At 35.7% G+C, this 25,270-nt stretch overlaps 2 protein-coding genes across 2 annotated transcripts; one reads left to right on the top strand and one right to left on the bottom strand.

Moving 5' to 3' along the window:
* The first annotated feature begins 3,506 nt into the window (after positions 1-3,506).
* Positions 3,507-20,202, top strand: LOC100780319 (kinesin-like protein KIN-14C). The gene is made up of 17 exons (XM_003528365.5): positions 3,507-3,706; positions 3,792-4,019; positions 4,110-4,254; positions 4,767-4,876; positions 4,968-5,087; positions 5,285-5,488; positions 5,932-6,141; positions 6,233-6,307; positions 6,470-6,616; positions 6,734-6,869; positions 6,980-7,089; positions 7,898-8,059; positions 8,142-8,347; positions 17,349-17,430; positions 17,522-17,626; positions 17,723-17,827; positions 19,703-20,202. The coding sequence occupies exons 1-17, from the start codon at positions 3,677-3,679 to the stop codon at positions 19,886-19,888; spliced, it is 2,361 nt and encodes a 786-aa protein (XP_003528413.1). The 5' UTR covers positions 3,507-3,676; the 3' UTR covers positions 19,889-20,202.
* A 1,356-nt stretch (positions 20,203-21,558) lies between these two features.
* On the bottom strand, positions 21,559-24,693 carry LOC100803518 (YfcA domain-containing protein). Its single transcript, NM_001255720.3, has 4 exons — positions 23,793-24,693; positions 22,911-23,045; positions 22,682-22,828; positions 21,559-22,007 (listed from the first exon to the last, which is right to left on the bottom strand). The coding sequence occupies exons 1-4, from the start codon at positions 24,621-24,623 to the stop codon at positions 21,699-21,701; spliced, it is 1,422 nt and encodes a 473-aa protein (NP_001242649.2). The 5' UTR covers positions 24,624-24,693; the 3' UTR covers positions 21,559-21,698.
* Between the last annotated feature and the right edge of the window lie 577 nt (positions 24,694-25,270).

Raw genomic sequence — 25,270 nt, 5'->3', positions numbered from 1 at the left:
TTGATTCTTATGTGGGCTTTTCTAACCTGTCGTCAGATCGACTGGGCCCATTTGGTTCGGTACCGAATGCATAAGGCATTACGGGCCAATGCACCTCTTCCTTATCCACACTTGATTACTCTGTTTTTGCGTCATTTTCAAATTCCGCTTGACGATGAACCCTTTGTTCAAGTCAAGCGTTCCTTTGCAATTGGTGCTGGTGCAGTGACCTCCTTTGGGTATCGTAAAGATCGGAATGGACAATGGCTGAAGAAGGATGCACTCCCTCCTCAAGATGAACGTACTCCTTCACCTCCTCCTCAACGTGAGGATTCCGCTCTCATGAATGAAGTCCTCTCCGAATTACGGGGTCTTCGTTCGTATGTTGGTGACCGCTTTGACTCGTTAGATTCACGCTTTGCCGGTATGGACATTCGTCTTACACAGCTTGAAGAGGATGTCGGATACATTCGTCAGAGTTTCGATCTTCCACCACCTCCTCCGTCTTCTTAGCTTTTAGATTCTGATTATTTATCTTTTATAAGCCGTGTATTTTGGCTTTTAGTTTCTTAGAATTTACATTATTATGCTAAGTACTTTGCTTATTTATCTTGTGTTTTTAAATTTCAGTCTTGGATATTTTGTGGTTGTTGACATTTTATGTTATTTGAATTCTGGTTTGATTATTTCTTGATTATGAGTTTGGCTTATTGTATTTAATACTCTGATACTTATATCTTGCTACTCCATTGTTATAACTGTGTTGATTTCCGAGTTCTTTGGCTTTTTGATGTTGCCAAAGGGGGAGAAAAAGGTTGTAGCAAAAGCTTAAGAAAAAGCTTAACAAGCTTAGAAATCAAGTGATCATGTATTCCGAAATATAGGGGGAGAAAACGGATGCACATTTTATCTATAAACAATTGTTTGTTGCTTGCTTGAATCTTGATTTCAGGTATTGTATTGTCATCATCAAAAAGGGGGAGATTGTAGATGCAATTGACTTTGATGTTTTGATGATGATCATGATGATGTGTTGCAATTGATGCAAATGGGCTTTTCAAGATTAAAATTCAAGACAATACTTCAAGATTACAAGGCACAACATGAAGATGATCACTAGAATATTAGGAAGGGAATTCCTAATTGAATTAGCAAAGGTTTGGCCAATTGATTTAAAATAAAAAGTGTTTTTCAAAGGTTTTACTCTCTGGTAATCGATTACCAGAGGATGTAATCGATTACCAGTGGCCAAATACATTTTATAACAGCTATAAAAATTTGAATTCGAAATTTTAAAAGCTGTAATCGATTACACAATATGGGTAATCGATTACCAGCAGTTAGTAAACGTTTTAATTCAAATTTTAAAAGCTGTAATCGATTACACAATTACTGTAATCGATTACCAGACAGGAATTTCAGAAAAATAATTTCAAGAGTCACAACTTTTCAAAGGCTTTACTCATGACCACCAATGGTCTATATATATGTGACTTAAACACGAAATTGCTTAGAGATTTTCAGAACAACAAAGTGTTTATCCTCTCAAAAAGCAATTTCATTTTATCCTCTTAAAGAATTCCTTGGCCAATTCAATTGCAATTCATTAAGGAATTAATTGAGTGCTCAATTTGTAAAATCCATCTCTTTCAAGAGAGATTTGTTCCTCTTCTTCTTCTCATTCTCTAAGGGATTAAGAGACTGTGAGTCTCTTGTTGTAAAGAATCTCTAAACACAAAGGAAGGGTTGTCCTTGTGTGTTTAGAACTTGTAAAAGGAATTTACAAGTTAGTGGAACTCTCAAGCGGGTTGCTTGGGGACTGGACGTAGGCACAAGGGTGTGGCCGAACCAGTATAAAACTGAGTTTGCATTTTCTCTTCCCTTAATCTCCTTTATTTATTATTGCTTTATATTCATAATTCAAGTTGCTTCATTTGAATTAATATTTAAGAAGATTGTCATTAAGGGAATTCATAACTTAAGTAAAAAGTAAGATAGATTTTTAATTAGGAGAAAAGTTTGGAATATCTTAATTCAACCCCCCCTTCTTAAGATATCTGAGGCCACTTGTCTAACACAGTGGTCCCTTTGCGACTGAAAAAAGGACAAATCAATTGAACCTCTTCCTAATGGAGGTCCAATGATCCTACCAGTAGGTGGCCCTGACTGTGGCTCTAGTTATGCTGTCAAGAAATGTCATCATAGTGTTGACGCGTCGACACAGTCATTCTACGATGACTCTTTGCAACACCTTTCCTTTGCTGTGATGGACCTTCATGGAAAGGGGTCATGTCTAATAACATGTGACGTCTACTTCATGCGAGTCGTCTGAAAAAAAAAAGAAAAAATAAGTCATCATAATAAATAATTATATTTAAATAAGACAATAAAAAACATTATATTTGTCTAAAAGTAATAAAAAATAAAAAATATAATGAAATCATGATTTCGTTGTGTGTTTCATCAAAATGCATAATGGAATCAATTGTGGAAAAAACATAATCAAATCACCATTCAGTTGTGCTTTTTGATGAAACACACAACGAAATCATGATTTCGTTGTATTGTTTTCCACAACCATGATAAAATTACGATTCTGTTGTATTGTTTTAATACTTATGTTGCATAGTATGTATATTTATTTTATATGATTAAAATTTATAATAAATAAAAACTCTTGAATATATAAATTTTTTTAAATTTATAATAAATAATTTATGTTGTGATATAAAATAATTTTTACCATTGATATTTTTTTATTAAAAAAAAGCTATTGAAATTGAAATTTGGTATTGATTTAGAAGAAGATAGATTAAAAAATAATTAAGACCAAATATACAAATAAAGATAAAAAGTATTTTAATGTATTTGAGCAAGAAAATTATAAATTATATATCATTAAATTGTTTTGGAAATGTAAATAATTTAACAATTAATGATAAATTATATATTTTTATTATTTTAATTTTTACTTTAATAAATTACAAATCAATGGGGTGTTATTTTATTTTAGGTCTAAGTAAACTTTTAGTCATTATACAAATTATTAACTTTAATGATAAGCTCTTATTTATTAATTTTGATTCTTGTAATTCTTAAAAAAGTTTTAATTAGTACCTAACAATATTTTGTAGTAACATGCATTTAAACATATGGTTTAAACATGTGGTGTTATTAACAACTATATTGAAATTGATGAATGATAATAAAAACTATTTCTAAAAACGTTAAAATTTATAAAGATTATAAGAAGAAAAAAAGTCTTTCACATGTAAAAGATTCAAAAGTATTTATGAGAATCATGTTCTTTAATTATGTAATTTATGATTTGAATTTTGATTCTTGAATATAAAATAAAACGTGTCAAAATGAAAATATGCAACTTGTGCGTGCAGGCTTATTCACAAAGATACCAATATCATATGGTAAATAAAATAAATAAATAAAAATACGGGTTAATTAAGAATTAAAAATAAGTACATTTCCTTATCCTTATGCACAATCGAATGTGACCGTTGGTTTCAAAATTGTTAATTTGAAAAAACGAGACAGAACTTCCATAACCAGAGGAACGGAAGAGAACCTGGGTCCGCCAGATCCAAATTCAAAATCTCACGCTCCACGAACCTCACTCTCGTCAACCCTAACCTACCTAATCAGTCCAAATTCCACTCTTCAAATTCCGAAGCCACACATAATGGCTTCTCGCTACCACAGCAGCACCAACGTAAGTAATTCTTTTATTCATTTTTTCTCACAATCCAAACGGAGCTTTACCCTCTCAACAACGACTTCGTTTTCTTCGGTTTCAGAAAAAAGTGGGTCCCGAAGAAGCTTCTCTCGACAAGCGTCGCCGGATCCTCGGAGCTGACAAGATGGACCGACAGCAGGGTGGTAGGGTCAGAACGCCGTTTTCCGTTGTCACCAACAACGCAGCAACGAGTGACGCCGCCGAAGGCGCCGCCGTCGTCGTCGATTTCACGAAGGATGAGGTGGAGACGTTGCTCAATGAGAAGAAGGGGAATACTTATGATAATAAGGTATTTGAGATGTTCTTCACTTAATCAATTAGTGAATAAAAATATCACCCTTTTTAGGCATTCTTAAAAGGTGATTGTTTGCTTTTGCAGAAAAAGATTGAGCAGATGACGGATCTTATTAAGCGCCTTAAGCTCTGCGTTCGGTGGTTTAAGAGGATTGAAGAAGGGTATGTGCAAGAAAAGGAAAAACTTCGGTTTGAGCTGGAGGCTGCTGAGAAGAAGTGCACTGATACTGGTGCGTTTTCTCTCTTTGGAGATTTTTTAGAATAACTTGGGTGGATACGCTAATATGCTATTGAAAATATAAATATCTTAAAAATGTGTTTAGAAGCTTGTTTGCAATGATTTGTGTTGTACTTATTGTGTTGAGCAGGAAAAGCTATTTGTGTATTGTTGTATCGTATGCTGCATAGCTAGCAGGTAGGGATTTAGGTGAAGTAGTTTACTCGTAAGTAGGGATGTTCATTGACTTTGTTCCTCAGTGTAATAATAGTCTGGTGATTGTAGTGATTTGGTGATGTAGAAAGCTAGTTGAGTTTTATGTTTTTGTGTTAAGAGCTTTGTAGAAGAAATTGCTCTATTTGATGAATGACCCTATAGTTTTCATTTTAAACTATCTTGTTCGACTCTGTTGTCTCTATATACCCACATAGTATCTATTGTTTTTGGTGGACAGTTAAAAAAATTCATGTCGAATTTGAAAGAACAATTATTTTATTGTATCAACATGCTTTTTTGTTTTCTCAGAGACTGAGATGAAGAGTAAGATTGAGGAGTTGGAAGAGACTGTATCTGATTTGAGGAAGACAATTTCTTCTCTAGAAGAGAGAATTGTGAAGGAAGAATCAGATAAGTTGGTAAGGTTGCCTGCTAGCTTTGTGATTGAATATCTAAAGAGATGTTACTTTATTGTCTGATGGCCCCATTTCCTTGTGGCACCACAACTAGGAAGCAATTAATTCTTATGGTAAAGAAAAGGAAGCCAGAACTGAAGCTGAGAAAGTTCTGGATGAGAAATCAGCTGAGCTTGAGAAAGTTCGGGATGAGAAATCAGTTGCTGTGAAGAAGGTGATACTATGTTATATTCTGTATAGTTATTGGTAAAATATCAAACTATTGAGCTTTACCACCGAGTTATCTGAAACTATCTATTGCCCTCTTGGGTGAATTTTGCACTATACTTAAAAGATGTTCACGTTTTCTGTTATTTGATTCCTGCAGATTTCCTCATTATCTTTTGCTTTTGAAACTGTTGTGTTTTGCAGGCCATTTCAAATGAGGACTTGTACAAGCGATCACAAGAGTATAATGTGAGCCTGCAGCAGTACAATAGTCGTCTTCAGTCAGATCTTGAAACTGCTAATGAGGCCCATAAACGACTTGAATCAGAGAAAGCAACCATTGTTGAGAGCCTTAGCAATGTAAGAGGCCACAATAAGGCATTGCAGGATCAATTGGTATCTCTTAAAGTAAGTTGTATCAAACTATCAATATTTTTTTTCTCATGCTATGAAGTGTTTAATGATGTTTTGTCTATGGAGAGTGTTGTTTCATGAATTTTTCTGTTAATTTTAAGAAATATTTAAAATTAAGTGAAATATGTGAACATTTTGAAAATTGTTTTGCTACAATAGGTGTGGAATGGAAGTGAATAACCGGATATTGGTAGCTTACCTTGCAGTCTTTTGATGCCAATGTGCTGGCATTCTTCTTCAAGCTAGCACTTTAATTTTAACTTGTTTTTAATTCTTAAAATGTCACAAGTAACCTTGTTGTGAAAAGACTGTTTTATTTTACTAAAACTATCATTATTAGCATTAACTCCCTGTTGTTATTGAAAGTATCTTGATAGTCTATCTTTTTTGTGTTTGTTGCCTCTTTTTTTACCTTTTTTTTTTATATCTGTTTTCAGGTTTCACAAGACGAGGCTATAAAGCAGAAAGAAATTTTAGGAAATGAGCTCAAATGCCTTCGTGAAGAGTTAAAACAAATTAGAGATGATCGTGATCACCAATTGGGTCAAGTAAATGCTTTAACTGGAGAAATAGCAAAGTACAAAGAATATACAGGGAAAACATGTACACAATTGGATACGTTGATGATTAAAACAAATGCTCTTGAGGTTTGTTGTTTTGTTTTGTTGCTACCTTTTATAATTTTGTTCTTTTATTACATAAATCCACTGATTTATGTAATGTGGGGTTTCTTTATAGGAGACTTGTTCATCACAGAAGGAGCAAATACATATCATGCAGCAGCAGTTGTTTGCTGAAAAGGAAAAGTTAAAGGTAATGCAGTTGACTTTTATTCTTAACATGGAGCAGTTGCTTACCATTATTAAATTTTTTTTAGAAATAAATGTCGAAATGCTATTTGGTGATTTTTTCTTGCGGTGATTTAATGTTTTTGACAACTAGAGTTGACACAAAACTTTATTTTCTTTCTGTTAGAATGCTGATTTATCTGCTTCAGAAACAAGAACAATGTTTGAAGAGCAAAAGATAATTATACGTGAACTACAGGATCGATTGGCAGATAAAGAATTTCAAGTTATTGAAGGAGAGAGGCTAAGGAAAAAACTGCACAACACTATCCTGGTATTGCTGCTTGCTTTACACACACACATATATTTGGTGGTTATAACATAAATCTCCACTTACACTTTGATGTAAGGCATTACAGTTCAATGGTATCCAATTAATTTCTATTTCCAGGAGCTAAAAGGAAATATTCGTGTGTTCTGCCGTGTGCGTCCTCTCCTAGCAGAGGACAGTCTGGGAACAGACATGACTGTTTCTTTCCCTACGTCAACAGAAGTGCTTGATCGGGGCATTGATTTGGTACAAAGCGGTATATTGACAAACTTCTTTGAACCTCTCCGTTGCTATTTTATCTTGTGAGTTTCGTGTAGTTTGCATGCTATGTCAAGTATCATAATCCCATCCTTTAATGTTCAGCAGGGCAGAAGTACAATTTCACATTTGACAAGGTGTTTAATCATGAGGCTTCTCAGCAGGACATTTTCATAGAGATATCACAGCTGGTTCAAAGTGCACTTGATGGCTACAAGGTAAATTTCTACTTTGCCTCCTTTTGGTTCAGTATGTGCCTGGCAGAAAACGGTAAACAGGAAAATAGGTATCAAAATGGTTAGCAACAAGATAATATTGTAACCCAAAAGATAGAACAAACACTTGCCATTGGTGTGTTGGACAATGAGTTTCATTTGTAAAATACCATTGATAATTCTTGCATTTGCTTTCCTACCAAATTTCTTGGGTGCAATTGTGGTAAAGTCAAAATTATGTGATTAGTAGCTTTGGAATACTTGTTTTTGATTTAAATGTATGCAGTCCATGTGGGACAAGGTTAATGTTGTTATTTTTGTTGTATGTAGTGTATGATTATCTGTTTTAGCCCTTTATTATAGGAAATGATCATTAATTAATAATTATTTTGGTTGTCGTTAAGTATCCACTGTCCTCTTTTTTTGTTTCTTTATTAAGTATAGCCATATCTTTAGAAATTCAACTATCAATGCTTGAAGTTCATATTCTTTAAATTTGTTATTTGTTATGAAATCTAGCCTAGTATTTTGTTCAAATAGGTGGTTTTGTCTGACTACTTCTGACTTTATCATGCTTAATATCTTGGATGTTTTTGTGGCTTAAGACAACTCAAAGTTGTGTTTATACTTTTTATACCATGAAAAGTAGTTTCAGTCTTGAGATGCAGAACAGAAATGAAATAGATTATACCATTATAAACATCGGTTGCTGGGGGTTTATCTTTTTGTTTCATATTTTTCTTGCTTTTGTTTGTGTTGATTTGGGTTTAAATCATGTCTTGACACAGAGGGCAATTGTTTGTTATGGCAGGTGTGCATCTTTGCATATGGACAGACGGGTTCAGGCAAAACCTATACTATGATGGGTAGGCCTGATGCGCCAGATCTGAAAGGATTGATACCACGCTCTTTAGAACAGATATTCCAGACTAGCCAGTCTCTAAAAGACCAAGGGTGGAAGTACACAATGCATGTTAGTATACTTCATCCTGATTTTCAATTTTCATGTGGCCACATCTACAAATGGAAACTGAAATTTAATTAAATGTTTTCAGGTATCAATATATGAAATATATAATGAGACCATCAGAGATTTGTTATCATCAAATCGGTCAAGTGGGAATGATCATACACGAACAGAAAATAGTGCTCCCACTCCTAGCAAGCAGCACACTATTAAACATGAATCGGACCTCGCAACACTGGAAGTTTGTAGTGCGGAGGAGATTTCCTCTCTTCTACAACAGGCTGCACAAAGCAGGTATATGGTCTTAGGAATTTGGATCCTGCTAATCCTTTCTCGCTTGAAGTTAATGCTTTGAATGAACTTTCAGGATGAATATGTGCAAGAATGCATGTTTTCTTCCACATGAATTTTAGATGACTTATTATTGCTTTTCAACTAATCAGTTTAACCTTCCAAGTTTCTGTCTATGATATAACTGGAATAATATTAGTGTACTCGATTCAGCTGGAAATTTAATGTTTATGATAGACAATGTGCCCTTGTTATTGGTCTACCGTCCTTATGTAATATAATTGTTGATGTATGCTGTAATTCAGTTAGTTAGTTAGTAGTTAGGAGTTAGTTAGTTTGACAGCTATGAAGGTTGTTGTAGTTACATGTGCAGTGTGTATAAAAATAATAGTGATCATGAATGAGAAAGGATGAGAGTGCAGAAGTTTTAATTCAGAATTATAAGTTCCCTCTATTTTTTCAATCAATTCTTTCATCTTCTCTTATTCTCTAACATAGAGTGAGTGAGTGCATAGTGTGAGTGTGTGTGAAGAACTTTACTTGCTTCAACAAACTGGTATTCAGAGCTGAGGTTCAAGATCCTTGGATACCGAAATTGAGATGGCTTCCTCGAATGGAAATTTTTCAGCATTTATGCTTGTTCTCAAAGGCAAGAACTATGATGATTGGTGTACTCAGATGAAGGTAATCTTTTGATTTCAAGATGTGACAGAAGTGGTGCAAGAAGGGGTTCAAGAACTTGACAGGAACCCGACTGATGCACAGAAGGTGGCTCACCGTGATTTGATGAAAGACAATTTTCATTATTCATCAGTGTGTAGATGCAGACAATTTTCAGAAAATTAGATCTGTTGATACTGCAAAGAAGGCATGGGATACTCTAGAGAAATCCTATGCAGGGGATAGCAAACTCAAGAAGGTGAAGTTGCAGACCTTGAGAAGGCAGTATGAACTTCTACAAATGAGTGATCAAGAAAGCATTGGTGAGTTCTTCTCTTGAATCTTGGCAATTACAAATCAAATGAATGCTTATGGTGACAAGCAATCAGACTTGGGGATCATTGACAAGGTATTAAGAACCTTGACACCAAGATTCGATCATATAGTGGTGGCAATTGAGCAAGGCCAGAATCTTGAAGAAATGAAGATTGAAGAACTGCAAGGAATACTTAAAACTCAAGAGATGAGGCTCAATGAAAGAAATTCACAAAGATCAGCTGAGCAAGCTATGCAAGCCCAAACAACCAAAGGGAACAACTATGATGGTGGCAAGAATAAGAAGGGAAAGGGAAAGTGGAAGAACAATAAGTGGAAGGTGTCAGGTGAGGGCTCCAGCAGTTCTGGAAATCATAACCAGAATGAAGAAATTGACAAGAAAAGTGGAGGGAATCACAAAGCGGGCAAGAAGAAATTCAACAAGAAAGGGATTCAGTGTTATAACTGTCAGAAATGGGGACATTTTGCAGATGAATGCAGAAATAAAAGGGTTCCAAGAAATGCAGATGAGGTTCAATTAGCATAAGATGAGGATTTTGACTCTGATAAAGTGTTACTAATGGCAACAATAAACTCAGAAGAAGACAATGTTAATCTGTGGTATCTTGATACAGGCTGTTCCAATCACATGACTAGACATAGAGAGTGGTTTGTAAACATTGATGATAAGGTGAAGAGCAAGATCAAGTTTGCAGATAACAGCTCTGTAACTACAGAAGGCATTGGAAAGGTGATGATTCAGAGGAAGGATGGACAACACTCATTTATCAATGATGTGCTATATGTTCCCAATATGAAGAATAATTTGCTGAGTTTGAGACAGTTGCTAGAAAAGGGCTACTCAATGCAGATGGAGGACAATCAAATAAAGATATTTGATAGAAATAGGAGGTTGATTCTAGAGGCCCCTTTGTCAAGAAATAGAACATTCAAGATTGGAATTCAGATTGCAGAATTTCAATGCTTGGCTGCTTCTATAAGTGATGAAAGCTGGATGTAGCATCACAGGTTTGGTCATCTAAATTTCAGGAGTTTAAGTGAATTGAAAAGTAAGAAAATGGCTCATGGTCTTCCCCAAATTGAGATACCAAAACAATTGTGTGTTGAGTGTTGTGTGTCAAAGCAACCAAGGAATTCTTTCAAGTCAGAAATTCCAATCAAATCCAAAAGAAAGCTTGAAGTGATTTATTTTGATGTGTGTGGTCCTTTTGAAGTGAAATCCCTAGGATGTAACAGTTACTTTGTGTCATTCATTGATGAATTTATTAGAAAAATGTGGATCTATCTCATTAAGCAAAAAAGTGAAGTGTTTAACATTTTTAAGAAGTTTAAGTTGTTGAGTGAAAAATAAAGTTTTTTTTTGGAAAGCAAAGATATATATATATTGATTGAAAAAGTACCAGAGGTACTACAAGATACATATAGGACCTATAAAACAGGAAAGAAAAACCACCCTACAAAAACAACACCCTACTAGATGTCACACTAGGTAAAAGCTATAGACATTCCTGAAGACCAGCAATGGAAAGGAGTCTTGAAATCTTTTTCCAAACCCCTCAGCCAAGTCCATAAAAGGAATAAGATGCTATCTGTCAACTTAGAGATGTCAAAGGATAGATTATGGAATATCATGTCGTTCCTGAGTCTCTAAATTGAGTTTGTAGCTGCTACCCACCACATTTTCCATCTTTTGTTAGAAGCCTTTGAAGCTGCTGCAGAATAGTGTCGAAGGAAATTATCCATTGGTCTGCAGTGGATAACCTTGTCTTCCTTGACCCAAGAGAAGAATTCCCACCATATAGGCATAATCTTATCACATTTGAAAAAAAGGTGAGGTGCAGATTCAGGTTGACTGTGGCAGAAAGGGCAAAGGTCATTTTCAACCTGACTTTGTCTCTTGACCAGGTTATCCTTGGTAGGGAGTCTATCCCAAAGCAACCTCCAAGCGAAAGAAAGAGCCCTAGGAGGAATTTTTAGCTTCCAGAGTTGCTGGAACCCCTCGAACTGACCTTGATCATCCAACTGAGATTGAAGAACTTGGTAAGTAGATTTAGTTGTGAACTCTCCATTAGCTTCAGCTCTCCAAGTCCAGGTGTCCTTCAGGTAGATATTTAGACTCCAAGCATGGATTTGATCAATGAATTTAGACGCTAACTGTAGCTCATTATCGAAGAGATTTCTTCTCCAAGACAAGTTCCAGACCCAACCATTCTCAGTCCAAGATCCCATCTCAGCCACCCTGAAATTACTTTGGGAAGAAACTCTAAATAGCTCAGGAAATTGATCTTTAAGAGGGATTCCCTCATCACCCCAAGGATCTTCCCAAAAGAGAAATTGATCACCTCTACCCAACTTCCAACAGATTTGATTAGCAGCAGCAGACATACTCTGATGTTGAGTAGTGGCCCTTAAGTCAGCCCACCAAGAAGAAAATGAATGCTTTGGAGGTCCCCGGCCCAATCCCCTCCAGCCATTGTATTTAGATACCAGAATTCTGTTCCAGAGTTGATCAGCTTGGTGGAACAACAACCATTTCCATTTGAAAAGGAGGGCTTTATTGAGGGTTTTAATATCTTTAATCCCCAGACCTCCCTTATCTTTAGGAGTGCAGCAAAGACTCCAAGATATCCAAGCAATCTTCCTCCCTTCTGGATTACCTCCCCAAAGGAATTGCCTTTGAATGACAGAGATCCTATTAATAACAGCTGAGGGGACCCTGAAAAAGGACATAAAAAACAGAGGTAATGCTGTTAGAACAGCATTAATAAGAGTGATTCTTCCAGCCATAGAAATATTCCTCTGGTTCCATTTGCTCAGCTTTGCCTCAATCTTGTTAATAATTGGATTTCAAACCACCCTTCTTCTTGGATTAACACCAATAGGAATCCCTAAGTAACAGAAAGGAAGCTGTAACATAGCACAGTTAAGATAAGCAGCAGCAGAATTGCACCACCCATCAGCTTGACCTATGGCACCAAACTGACTTTTTGAGAAATTAATTCTCAAACCAGATACCATCTCAAAACTTCTGAGAATGACCTTCACAGCCCTGACATTCTCCATGGAAGCTTCTCCAAAGAACACCGTATCATCAGCGTACTGCAGTATATCCACAGGAACCTTGTTCTTCCCCACCAGGAAGCTTTTGAAGCAGTTTTGAGCTACTGCTTGCCTCATTATCCCTGTCAGGCCTTCAGCCACTAAATCAAAGAGTAAAGGAGCCAAGGGGTCTCCTTGTCTCAGCCCTCTTTGAGGTATGAACTTTGAAGTAGGGCTTCCATTAATGAGAATAGAGATGGAAGCTGAAGAGAGGCATGTCTTTATCTAATCCATCTCTCATGAAACCCCATTCTCTTCAACATATAAATGAGAAATTGCCACGAAACAGAATCATAAGCCTTCTCAAAGTCCACCTTAAAAACCATACAAGACTTCTTGGATCTTCGAGCCTCCTCAATCACCTCATTAGCCACCAATACTCCATGAAGCAAATGTCTGCCTTTTATAAATGCTGTCTGCCTTTCATCTACAAGATAAGGCATGACCTTTCTCAGCCGATTAGCCAGCACTTTAGCTAGAATTTTATAGATGCAGCCTATGAGAGATATAGGTCTGAAATAATTGATAGCTTGGGGATCTTTCAGCTTAGGAATGAGAGCGATAAAGGAGGAATTGCTGCCTTTGGGGAAGGAGGCATTAACAAAGAACTCATCAAGAAACCTAAGAAAATCAGGTTTGAGCTGTTGCCAAAACTGCTTGATAAAAGTGAAATTAAACCCGTCAGGCCCATTGCCACAGCTCCACACAGCTCGAGTAATCTCCTCTTCAGAAAAAGGCTCTACCATTCTGTCCCTTTGAGAAGCATTCAGTACACTGAATTGAACTCCATCTAAGTTAGGTCTTTGCAGCTGGGGTTCATGGAATCTGTTTTGAAAGTGCTGTAAGATCTCAGCCTTGACCAAGAGAGGGTCTTCAACCCATGAACCATCAATCATCAAACCCCTAATTGCATTTCTCCTCCTGCTGTAATTGATTAGTTTGTGGAAATATGAGCTGCTGCTGTCCCCTTCTTTAACCCATCTACTTCTAGCTTTCTGTCTCAAGATGGACTCATGGAGATTAGCCTTCTCCCAAAGCTTAGATTGAACTTCCCTCAGCTGTTTGATTTGTTGCTCCGAAGGTTGAGAAGGCATAGAGTTTTCCAGCTCATTCATATGCTGCTGGAGCTGCTTTATTTGAGTGCAAATGTCTGCTGAGTTCTCCTTACTCCACAATTTCAGCCTTTGTTTAAGGTTCTTAAGCTTGTTCTTTAAGACAAGACCCCCCCATCCCATGGGTCGATAAACAGACCAACAATCTTTGACTACTTGATTGTACTCCTTTATCTGCAACCAGCCATCAAAAACCTTGAAAGGCTTGGGGCCCCAGTTAGAAATCTTCGATTTGAGGATAATAGGGCAATGGTCAGAATAGTTCCTCTCAAGGTTATGTTGAGAGCTATCAGGCCATAGTTCAAGCCACCCATCTGAAACCAACACTCTATCAAGCTTGCTTTTACAAGTTCCATTAGGCCTCACCCAAGTAAAAGGCTTACCCAGGCAAGGGACATCCTCCACCTCCATATCAGCAAGCCATTCATTAAAGTCTTGAATGATTTGAGAATCTGAAGTAGTGTTGTTAGTTCCCTGTCTTTCTAGAGGGTGCCTAATACAGTTAAAGTCACCAGCCAAACACCAACAGGAGTCTTGGAATTGTAATTTTCTGGAGCTAAGATTCTGCCAAAGCTGTCTCTTCCCAGCATGATCACAAGGGGCATATATATTAATGACTGCAACTCTTTGCATTTGAGGTAGCCATATTCCACCCAGCATAATGAAGTCTTTATCTGAAATCCTTAAATCAACATGGAATTTGTTGTTGTCCCAAATACATAACAGACCCCCTGCAGCATTTAAGGCAGGCTGCCATTCCCAGTCTAAATCAGATTGCCCCCATAGGAATTGACACGAAGCTTTGTCTAACACATCCTTTTTAGTTTCTTGCAGACACAGAAGATCTATGTTATATTTATCCACCAAATTCCTAATAGAAGCCCATTTAAGGCCTCTACCTAGCCCCCTAATGTTGTAGGTCAAGATATTCATCTCTGAATATATGTATTTCTCATCTTCAAAGCTTCTTTCCTGTCCCGAGACTCCATAGCTGAGAAAGAGTGTATACCTTCAGAATCTAGTTCATGGTTCAGGCCCATGGACTTCGCAAGAATCCATTGCTGCTTGGCCTCTTCGCAGTCTTCAAGATGATTTCCTTCTTTGTTAATAGTCCCCTCAACAACCTGTAACTTAGTGGTATTTTGGCCTTCAGAAGAAGCATCATTTAAGCCACCCATAATCTTATCGGTAATCAAAGTGCTTAGAACAGATGGAGGTGATGAGTATAACTCACATGGATTTCAAGTATTTTGTGATGAAGAGGGGATAATTCATGAAGTGACATCTCCCTATACACCTCAGCATAATGGTATTGCTGAGAAAAGAAACAGAACCATTCTGAACATGGCCAGGAACATGATGAAAGGGAAGAAAATGCCTCATTACTTTTTGGGAGAGGCAACTTCTACTGCTGTGTATATTCTGAACAGGTGTCCCACTAAGAGATTGCAGGGATACACACCTGAAGAAGCATGGTCAGAAAAGAAGCCTAGTGTGAGTCATTTCAGAATATTTGGTTCACTGTGTTTTAAGCATGTGTCTGAGCAGAACAAAAAGAAACTTGATGACAAGGCTGAACCAATGATACACATTGGATATCATCCAACTGGTGCCTACAAGCTGTATGATCCTAGAATGAGGAAGGTTGTGATTAGCAGAGATGTCTTGATAGATGAAACAAAGGGCTGGAATTGGAAAATAAATATTGTTGACAATGGTGAAAGAAAGGTGATTGTGAACCTTGAAGACAAACAAAGTGAAGAGGATGTACCATCATGTGGAGAGCAACTCAGAAGGTCACAAAGAGAGAGACAAATACCACAAACACTCAGAGAATATGAATTGTATCCTGATACAGCAATCACTGCATAAGGGGATTTTGTGCACTTTGCTCTACTTGCTGAATCAGAACCAATGAGTCATGATGAAGCCTCACAAAGTTCACATTGGAGAGCAGCTATGAAAGAAGAATTGAGATCAATTGAGAAGAATTAGACTTGGGAGTTAGTCCTTTTACCTCAAGGAAAAAGACCAATTGATGTGAAGTGGGTCTATAAGACTAAAGTAAAGCCTAATGGAGATGTGTTCAAGTATAAGGCAAGATTAGTAGCAATGAGATTTTTGCAAAAACATGGCTTGGATTATAATGAGGTGTTCGCTCCAGTTGCAAGACTTGAAACTGTTAAGCTCATTGTGGCAGCGGCTTGCAACAAAAACTGGTCTCTCTATATCAACTAGATGTGAAGTCAGCATTTTTGAATGGGCCACTTGAAGAAGAAGTCTACATAACTCAACCACCTGGTTATGTAGTTGCAGGACAAGAGGATAAAGTCTATAAGTTGAATAAGGCACTATATGGCCTCAAACAGGCTCTTAGAGCCTGGAATATGAAAGTTGATAGCTTCCTAGTCCAGCAGAATTTCACCAAGTGCACTACTGAGCATGGAGTTTATGTCAGAAACACAGATTCTGGTGAGTTTTTGATAATATGTCTCTATGTAGATGATTTGCTAGTGACTGACAGTAGTAAAGAAGATATAAGAGTGTTCAAAGGAAGAATAATGGATGAATTTGAGATGTCTGATCTTGGTGAACTATCATACTTCCTGGGTATTGAATTTGTTTCTACCAGTAAAGGGATTTTCATGCATCAAAAGAAGTATGCAGAAGACATCCTAAAGAGGTTCAATATGATGGATTGCAATTCTGTTATCACACCAACTGAAAGTGGAATTAAGCTGCAAATAGATGGGGATGAGAAAGAAGTTGATCCTACCTTGTACAAACAAATTGTAGGCTCATTGAGGTACCTATGTAACACCATACCTGATATTGTCTATTGTGATGGGTTGATAAGCAGGTTTATGGAGAAACCAAAGACACCTCACTTCCTGGCAGCAAAGAGGATTCCGAGGTATGTGAAAGGAACATTGGATCTTGGCATTTTATATCCTTACAATCAGAAGAATATTAAAGGAGAAGTGTTTGATTATAGTGATTCAGATTGGTGTGGTGATAAGGATGATAGGAAAAGCTACTGGGTATGTTTTCAAATTTGGAATATCACCAATCTCTTTGCTCAAAGAAGCAGAGTGTAGTTGCTTTGTCAACATGTGAAGCAGAATATATTGCTGCTGCTATGGGGCAGCCTGTCAAGCTCTATGGCTGGAAGCTTTAGTGGAAGAACTAAACTTGAGAAATTGCAGTCCTATGAGGTTGTTGATGGATAACAAATCAGCAATTGATTTAGGTAAGCATCCTGTGGCACATGGCAGGAGTAAATATATTGAAATCAAGTTTCATTTTCTGCGTGATCAAGTGAGTAAGGAGAAGCTTGAATTGAAGTTTTGTAGGTCTGAAGATCAAGTTGCAGACATACTAACTAAGCCATTGAAGTCTATCAAGTTCAAGGAATTGAGAGACAAGTTAGGAGTGACATCCTTGACAAATTTAAATTAAGGAGGGATGTTGATGTATGTTGTAATTCAGTTAGTTAGTAGTTAGGAGTTAGTTAGTTTGACAGCTATGAAGGTTGTTGTAGTTACATGTGCAGTGTGTATAAAAATAATAATGATCATGAATGAGAAAAGATGAGAGTACAAAAGTTTTAATTCAGAATTCTAAATTTCCTCTATTTTCTCAATCAATTCTTTCATCTTCTCTTATTCTCTAACATAGAGTGAGTGAGTACATAGTGTGAGTATGTGTGAAGAATTTTACTTACTCCAACAATAACTTGATCATATCATATTAATAAACAAAGAAAATAAGAAATTGTGGCACTTATGTTTTTTCAGGTCAGTGGGAAGAACACAGATGAACGAACGGTCATCCAGAAGCCACTTTGTCTTTAAATTGCGTATAAGCGGGAGAAATGAGGTACATGCTTTCGTAATACATTAGCATATTTTGTTATTGTTCTTTTTTCCTCCTGACATTATTTCTTGATGCACTTCTCTCTATTTTGTAGAAAACTGAACAACAAGTGCAAGGTGTGCTAAACCTGATTGATCTGGCTGGAAGTGAAAGACTGTCAAGGAGTGGGGCAACTGGGGACCGGTTAAAGGAAACTCAGGTATCTATTTAATTTGCGTTGCTATGAATTTGAGCTCTCTGTCAACAATTCTAATTTTCTTTTAATAACAGTAATTTGCTTTGCTGTCACATTCAGGCTATCAACAAAAGTCTCTCATCCTTGAGCGATGTCATATTTGCTTTGGCAAAGAAAGAGGAGCATGTTCCTTTTAGGAATTCAAAGCTGACACACTTTCTCCAGGTATGCTTATTGTTAAAATTTTCAATATTGATGAATTTAGCAGGTGGGGTTCTTGTCACTCATATGAAAAAGTAAAAATGTGTTACACTCCTAAAAAATGTAATGGCGCATGTCTTGATATGGTGGCATTAATATGCTTGATCCAGTGTTTATATCAATTGAATAATCAGAAACAGGCATAAAGATTGATATGGTGGCATTGTTGGACTTTTCTTTTTTTACTTTTTAAGTTGAAGATTTTTTAAAAGTTTTTGGGTAGTGTATTCTTGAATCATAAAGATTGAGAATAGAGAAATAGAATGAGAAGATTCTGTTTTGTTTTTTGGGTAATAATAATAAGCAGCTTCTAAAGTTCTCTTTATTTTTTTTTGAAGAGTAAAGTTATCTTATTTAAAGCACTTTTTCTGTTTTTTAATTAAAAAACTTTTTATTTTTTAGAGCTTTTGTAGAATTGTGTTTGGCAAATTCTCCTTAAAGAAGTGCATAATAATTTACCCAAATATCGTAACTATGGCCATAGTTAGCTACTTGGCCATCATCTCCAGCAGTGTTCAACATTATATCATCTCCCGCAGTGTTCAACATTTGAGTCCTGGTGCATATTTATGAGGGTGTTCATGTATGGATCATTTATGGATTTGAATTGATTCAAATTAATCCAAAATAGTTTGAATTGGGTATTTTTTGTTTTTGGATCAAACTTGATCCAACACATTCAAATTTGTTGAGTTTTGAGATGGGTCATGGATTTTAATACCTGATTTCATTGATGCAGTCCATTGACATGTTAATTTGTATTAAATTATTATTATGATTTTTATTTTTATATATAATATATAGTATATTTTTAAATTTTAAAAATCAATTATGCTTCAAATTTGTAGTTCAAATTTATTATAGCAAGGTTGGTTGTAGGACATCTATTTTGCTTTTTAATTTATTTCAAACTATTTTAGATTTAGTTGAATTTCTATTGACACTACTCATTTGGCTAATTGAGAATATTGGAATTGTTAAACTATACCGTAATAGTTTCTTTTTTTTGGATTTTTTTTACTTAATGAATGTCATACTTGTTTATTATATTTCAAGTTTAACATAGTATGTTAGCCTATGTGGTGATGATGATAATGCAAATTCTCTCCTGATTCTTTTTTCCACTATTTGACTACACATAACAATTATAAGTAATGTATTTGGTATTCCATCTATTTTAACTTATAAAAAATATTGGATTTTAAAAAATAGTAAACAAATTTAAATGTTTAACCCGTTGATCCAATTTAACCCAAACGGCTTACAAACGAGTTGGTTTGGGTTGTGTTGTATTTTTAATTTTTTTAAAAACTGACCTAAATCAATCTGTTTAAATTTGATTAAATTGGATCATATATTTAGCTAAACTCCCTTATATTATTTGTGAGTATCATGTACACACAAAAACTCTTTGTATAAGAAAACAACTAAGGTGATGAATACATTGCAGGCTTGAAGTTTGATTGTCTCCTCTTTACAGGCACAAAATGCAACAGAATAAAGCATAAATTCATAATCTAAGAATCTGAGTGTCTGGGTAACGGATGACACTTGTAACAGTCTTGTCCCGGTGGTACAATATCCTGTACTTTTAAAAAAGTTTCATTTAGGAATCGAGGATAAAACCAATTATTTTAACGTAACCTACAATGGCAGTGTCCTATCATTTCTATTTTTGGTAATGAAGTGATGGAAAATGCTGCTGTACATATTCTACTCAACTTTATGGATTCTTCTATGCTTAAACTATTATATTTGTTGATCACCGAAGATCTTAGTTTACAATTTGCATTTACTTGTTCTTCTAATGCTCTTTAACTTATATTGTATGCATGGCAGCCATATCTTGGTGGGGACTCCAAAACGTTGATGTTTGTCAACATCTCACCTGATCAATCTTCAGCTGGCGAATCACTATGCTCTCTACGCTTTGCAGCCAGAGTCAATGCCTGTGAAATTGGGATTCCACGGCGTCAGACTCAGACATCAACACGCTCCTCAGAGTCCCGGTTGAGCTATGGTTAAAAGGGAACAGAGCTTTGCCTGGCCATACGCTCATCCATGACCAACATTAATTGTTTTATTTGTCCTGCTTTAGCGGCAGAGTGAAAATATTCTTTTTGCTGCTGTGACAATTGTATGAGTGTAAAATTTTAGAGAATCAAGCTTGTGTAAATTGGTTTTTAGAGGCTTGGCTTTAGCCTCCAAGGGTACTGCCAATAATTTGTACCATTTAGATGTGACATTCAATGTAATGCTAGCAGCTTGTTGATTCTAAATGAAATGAAACTTCACCATTTGGTGGATTCTTTGCTCACAATGCTCTTCTCAAAATGTTAACAAATTCCTGTTCCTTCTCTTTCAGCACTTGTTGATTCTAAATGAAATGAAACTCTTCACCGTTTAGTGGATTCTTTTCTCACAAAGCTCTTCCCAGAATGTTAACAAATTCCTGGTTCTTCCCTCATTATTTTGGGCTGAAACTTTGTTTTCAGCATCATTTACAAACGACAGCAGCAAAATAACTAGACAACAAAAGGGACACTTGAAAAAAGCTAACAGGACACTGAGGATGGGGCAGTTGGGACTCGATCTTGGCTATCTTTGAGAATATCAATGTAGACACATTAGAGTGGTTAATTTGCCTAAATTTTGACATGTATAACGGAGCCCAAAATCTGACCTGTGACTAGTCTATTTTCTAATGAGGAATTATTTAATTTGACATGGATGAACGATTGTTTCATACATATATAAGGGTGTATAGATAATTTATGCTGTCCAGACCGTGTTCAACATAAAATAATTGGTAAATAAAAGAAACCTGTGTATATTGAGTCTAAATTTATGAATAATTTTTAGGATTGTAAAGATTAAATTACCGCAAAACACATTACTTAGTAACTCTCTTCTAAACTGCCCCCCTTTAGGATTGTACGTTAATATAAGTTGACACAAGTAGTTAAGGATTTAGAGTTAACTCTTTAAAGGTTTAATTCTTCTTTTATGGCATATATCCTCTAGTGTATAGGGCCACTTTTTTTTTTTTTGAGAAAGTGTCTAGGAACTGATTAACTAGTTGCAATTAGGTAAAACTATTTGCAATTTAGGTCTATACAATAATTCTCTAACAGTCCAAAATGTGAAGGATTGCATATTTAATTATTTATGGACCAAAACAAAAAAATCAAAAATTTTGTTTTACCGGGATTTTCTTTCTTTTGTCTCATCTTGTAATAATTGAATAACAATAGAGGCTTTGGAAGAGTATTTTACTTTTTGATATTTCCGGTAACATACTGCAGAGTGCAGAGCATTGAATTGAAAGACTGAAAACGTAGTTCTTCAATTTGGATTTGGATGCTGGTTCATGTATAACCTCTTCAATTTGCTCGTTTTTCTTATTTTTTGGATGGTTTGGCACGAAAGTGAGGCCCTTTTCAACTGTATTTTTTCCTTGTAGACATAATACTCTCTAGTAATGGAACCAAGACCACATGTGTAAGGGATTAGAATCCCTTCTTCAACTAACACTTGTTAAGTTACATTTCTTCTTATTTTGACAAAACATGTCAAGAGAATTTCTTTCAACAACGATGTCACTTTTTATTTATCTCTTTTTCTGGAAGTTGTTATGTGTTCTTGCACACGACATAAATCTAAGAATATCATAACAGCCAAAAAATGCCAGGCTTCCTTAGTAACAAGTTTTGCATGAAATCCAAAAGGTCCAAAAATTTTACTCCATTGATAACTATACTCTGATGTTGACACGCGAATTTAGCGAGATAAAGGACTAGAATACTATCAGATAATAATTCAGCAAAATTGTTTTTCAGCAGGGTAGTTTGAATCCCATGTATCTACCTGATGTATAGTCTTTCCAAGTTCGAATGACTCCGAAGCTAGTCATTAGAACAATACTTAAAGTCATCACTATGCTAACCGAAAATACTATTAAGGATGGTCTTCCATAGCTTTGAATTGCTCTCTGCACCACTAATAACCCAATAAGTGATGCAACAAAACATATTAGGGCCAAGATGAGGGCAGTCTCTATGTGATCCATGCCCAATAATAGGTATTGCAAGGCTGACATGGTGGATGAGAAGAAAACCATGAAAGAACATGTTGCTGCTGTCACCTATACAACAAAATAATTTGATTGCTTGGTCAATACCAGTTTATCAGCCTCAAGCACTACAATGATTACTGAGTTGATGGATTACACTAGCCACTAATGCCTAATTAGCTAATGATATTCACCCTCTCTAGTCTAAGAAAAAAAATAAGTATAATCGTGCAGAATATAAGCAAATCTCAACTAATTTCACCTTATTAATGAAATCATTCTTAAACTATCCTTTATTTAAATCAGATTTTATTTCCAATAACTCAGATTCTCATGATATCAACTACACAACCTTCAAAATGAATCAAGTTCCCAAAAATTGAAGTTTTCCATCCATTAGCATAAAGGGCGGTTTTGGAAAGGAAAAAACTTAGATACAATACTTTAGGGGTTGTTTGTGTTGTTCTCCGACTAGATTTAGAGTTTTATTTCGGTAATATGCAAAATAAAGATTTACATTAAAGGATTATGTGGATTATAAAGGTGAAACTCCTCCAATTCTGATGGGAGAACAACAAAAAAACACCTAAGGTATTGTATCTAAGTTTTCTTCTTTAGAAAATGAAATTCATTTTTAAAAAGAGATTAAGAAAATTAAATAAAGTTAATTAATATTCTTAATCATCATGATTTATTTTGTGTGCGCTTATATAAGAGACTGAAGGGATTATGATAATGGAACTTACCTCTGGAGCTATTCCAACATGTAGAAGAAGTGGACTTATCAGCATTCCACCTCCAATTCCAAAGACACCACCCAATATCCCTGCTAGCAGTGCCATCATTGGAAAAATAAGCTTGTTTGATGGTCCATTTGAGGATAGGCATGGATCCTGCATTGAATTTGATTGAATGCGTTTCTAACTCTTAAGCAACATTCAAGAACTAGTTTCCGGTGTAAAATGTTTTACGAACCTCTTGCATGAGATTTTGGTCTTGATGGCTTTCTTTTCTATATACAATCCAAGCAGTGAAAAATAAAGCAAGAGGGACTTGAGCTGATGAAAGAATCCAGTATCCCACACCACATGGCTCCATTGGAATGATACTCTATAATTTCAACAATTGCAATACATGGTCATAAGATCGTTCATCAAATGCATATATATATATATATATATTATGAGTCAAACAAACAAGAAAAATTAATTAACATCTGAAAGACTGAAACTTTTCAGAGATTACATCTAGCAGCTATAAGAAAACAATGGTCTACGCCACTAGATTTTCTGCAACTAGTGTTCCACTAAATTCCACCACAATGAAAAGGACTTAAAATCACAACAAAAGAGGGGGAAAAAACACAAACTGATTCTCTTTCTCACTTTTTGATTTTAAAAAACACAAATTTTCCTCCAAAACCTATTAAGTTTTAAAATTTATTTTCAAAATAGCTATTTTAAAAATAAAACAAAAAAACAACTGGGAGATGTTTTCTCATATTCTTCTTATGTTTTCATCTGTCTAACCTCTCCCTCAATTGTAAACCTTTCTTTGTACCTTACACCACCCTTCACCAACTTTCTGAGCAATCTTGCATTTTGAAAACTAAAAATTAAAATTAAAAATAAAAATACCCCCCCTTCAATCTTGAATTTGGTCAACTCAGGGGAACTAATCTTGTACTCCTATACTCGTTTCTTCATGCCAATCTAGAACTTGACTGTTCCATATTTTTGTGAGTCCAATTCTAATATCAGTATCACAAACCACAACATGTCAAGTAAACTAAGCATGTGGTTTAATAAATCTATAACATCACTATATAACCATGAACAAGAAAGACCAAAATCTAACCTGTCCATATTTGTTTCCACGAAGAAGATAGAGGGAGAAGAAAGAGAGCCAGACCAAGAGTAAGACCACCAATTTCAACCAAGGTATCCTCATCCTAATATTTTCTTCAGGAACCATAACTTGTTCTTCAATACTTTTCATCCCTGCCTTTTCATTGTTCACCTGAACTCTCTCTTCCCTTTCTTCAGAGCTCCCATCTTCCAATAGTCCTTTTTCAAGCCCTTCAAATCCATCATTTTTCCTTCTCTCTTCTGACTCAATCTTCCAAAACAGCACTCCACTGTTGCAGGTCTTTGAGGTAGACCAAGTGAGGAAAACAGCAAACAGCATAGTAATCAACCATTCTGGGAAGACAAGGTTGCATATGACTCCAACACTCACTCCCAGCAGCATACATGGTTCTGACAAAAGTGCTATGTCATAGTCAATCAATGACTTGCCACCAAATTTAGGACTTGTGGCACAAAGATTGCATAAGACATTTGCAATTGACCCTCCTGTGACCATGAAAGCTGACAAACTTGAAGCTGTTTTGAGGTCTAGGCCAGCCACAATAGTTAATATTGGTAAGAAAAGTCCACCACCACCAATTCCACCAGCACTAGATATTGAAGAAGCTATGAAACACAGCACTCCTGCCACCACTATAGGGCCTGAAATTTGAATCTGGCCTTCTTGGAACCCTTGTGCACCATTTCCCCATTCATATATTTTCTGTAGGATTTGGTCAATGCTGAGGGAATTCAAAATAGTTTGTGCTTGTTCTGCTTTACAAGGATTGAAGGAGATGAAGGTGAGAACCAAACATGCGAGGCTGTGAATAATCCTCATTTGCTTCTGAGAGGTTCAAGCAATTGTAAAGAGTATCTGTGAATAGATGAATGGCTTAATGCCTTTATATAGGGATAAAGAGGGAATGGTAACAAGCCTTTTGATGAGCAAAAAACAAATAGGGTCACATGCACAAGCAAAACAATGGTAGGGAAAAAGTTGAACAAAAGAAAATTGAGATTCTTAAGGGATAACAATGACATGTTAAGGGTAGGCAGGGGGGTGTTGGCTTCTCTTATATTGTAATTATATTAAAATATATTTTTACTATTAATTATAAAATTATGTAATTTTTAATAATTTTTCTTCAATAATTAATAGTGTGTACAAAAAGAATTTATTGTTAATATTTCTCTTATGACTAAATCAGTTACAGTTACACTAATTAAGGGTTTTTTTTTATAAAATTAATAACAAAAAATTATGAATATTTCAACAAAGTAATATCATAAAATTTAGTAATAATTAACTTTGCCCGTTTGATCTCCTATAGTACAACTTCTTGCACTGAATATATGAGTATATCCTAAAACCATAAACTATAAAAACAATGGTTGCACCGAAAAGACAATGTACACATGTGGTGTAGGATGTCTGCCCGCACGAGTTTGAAGATGCAATTTTGATGTACTCCATCATTTTCTATT

This window comes from Glycine max, chromosome 7, assembly GCF_000004515.6.
Source record: "Glycine max cultivar Williams 82 chromosome 7, Glycine_max_v4.0, whole genome shotgun sequence".
In the NCBI taxonomy this organism is placed as follows: Eukaryota; Viridiplantae; Streptophyta; class Magnoliopsida; order Fabales; family Fabaceae; genus Glycine; species Glycine max.
Note: the sequence above shows the minus strand (reverse complement) of the source record. Positions and strands in the feature narration are given on the sequence as shown.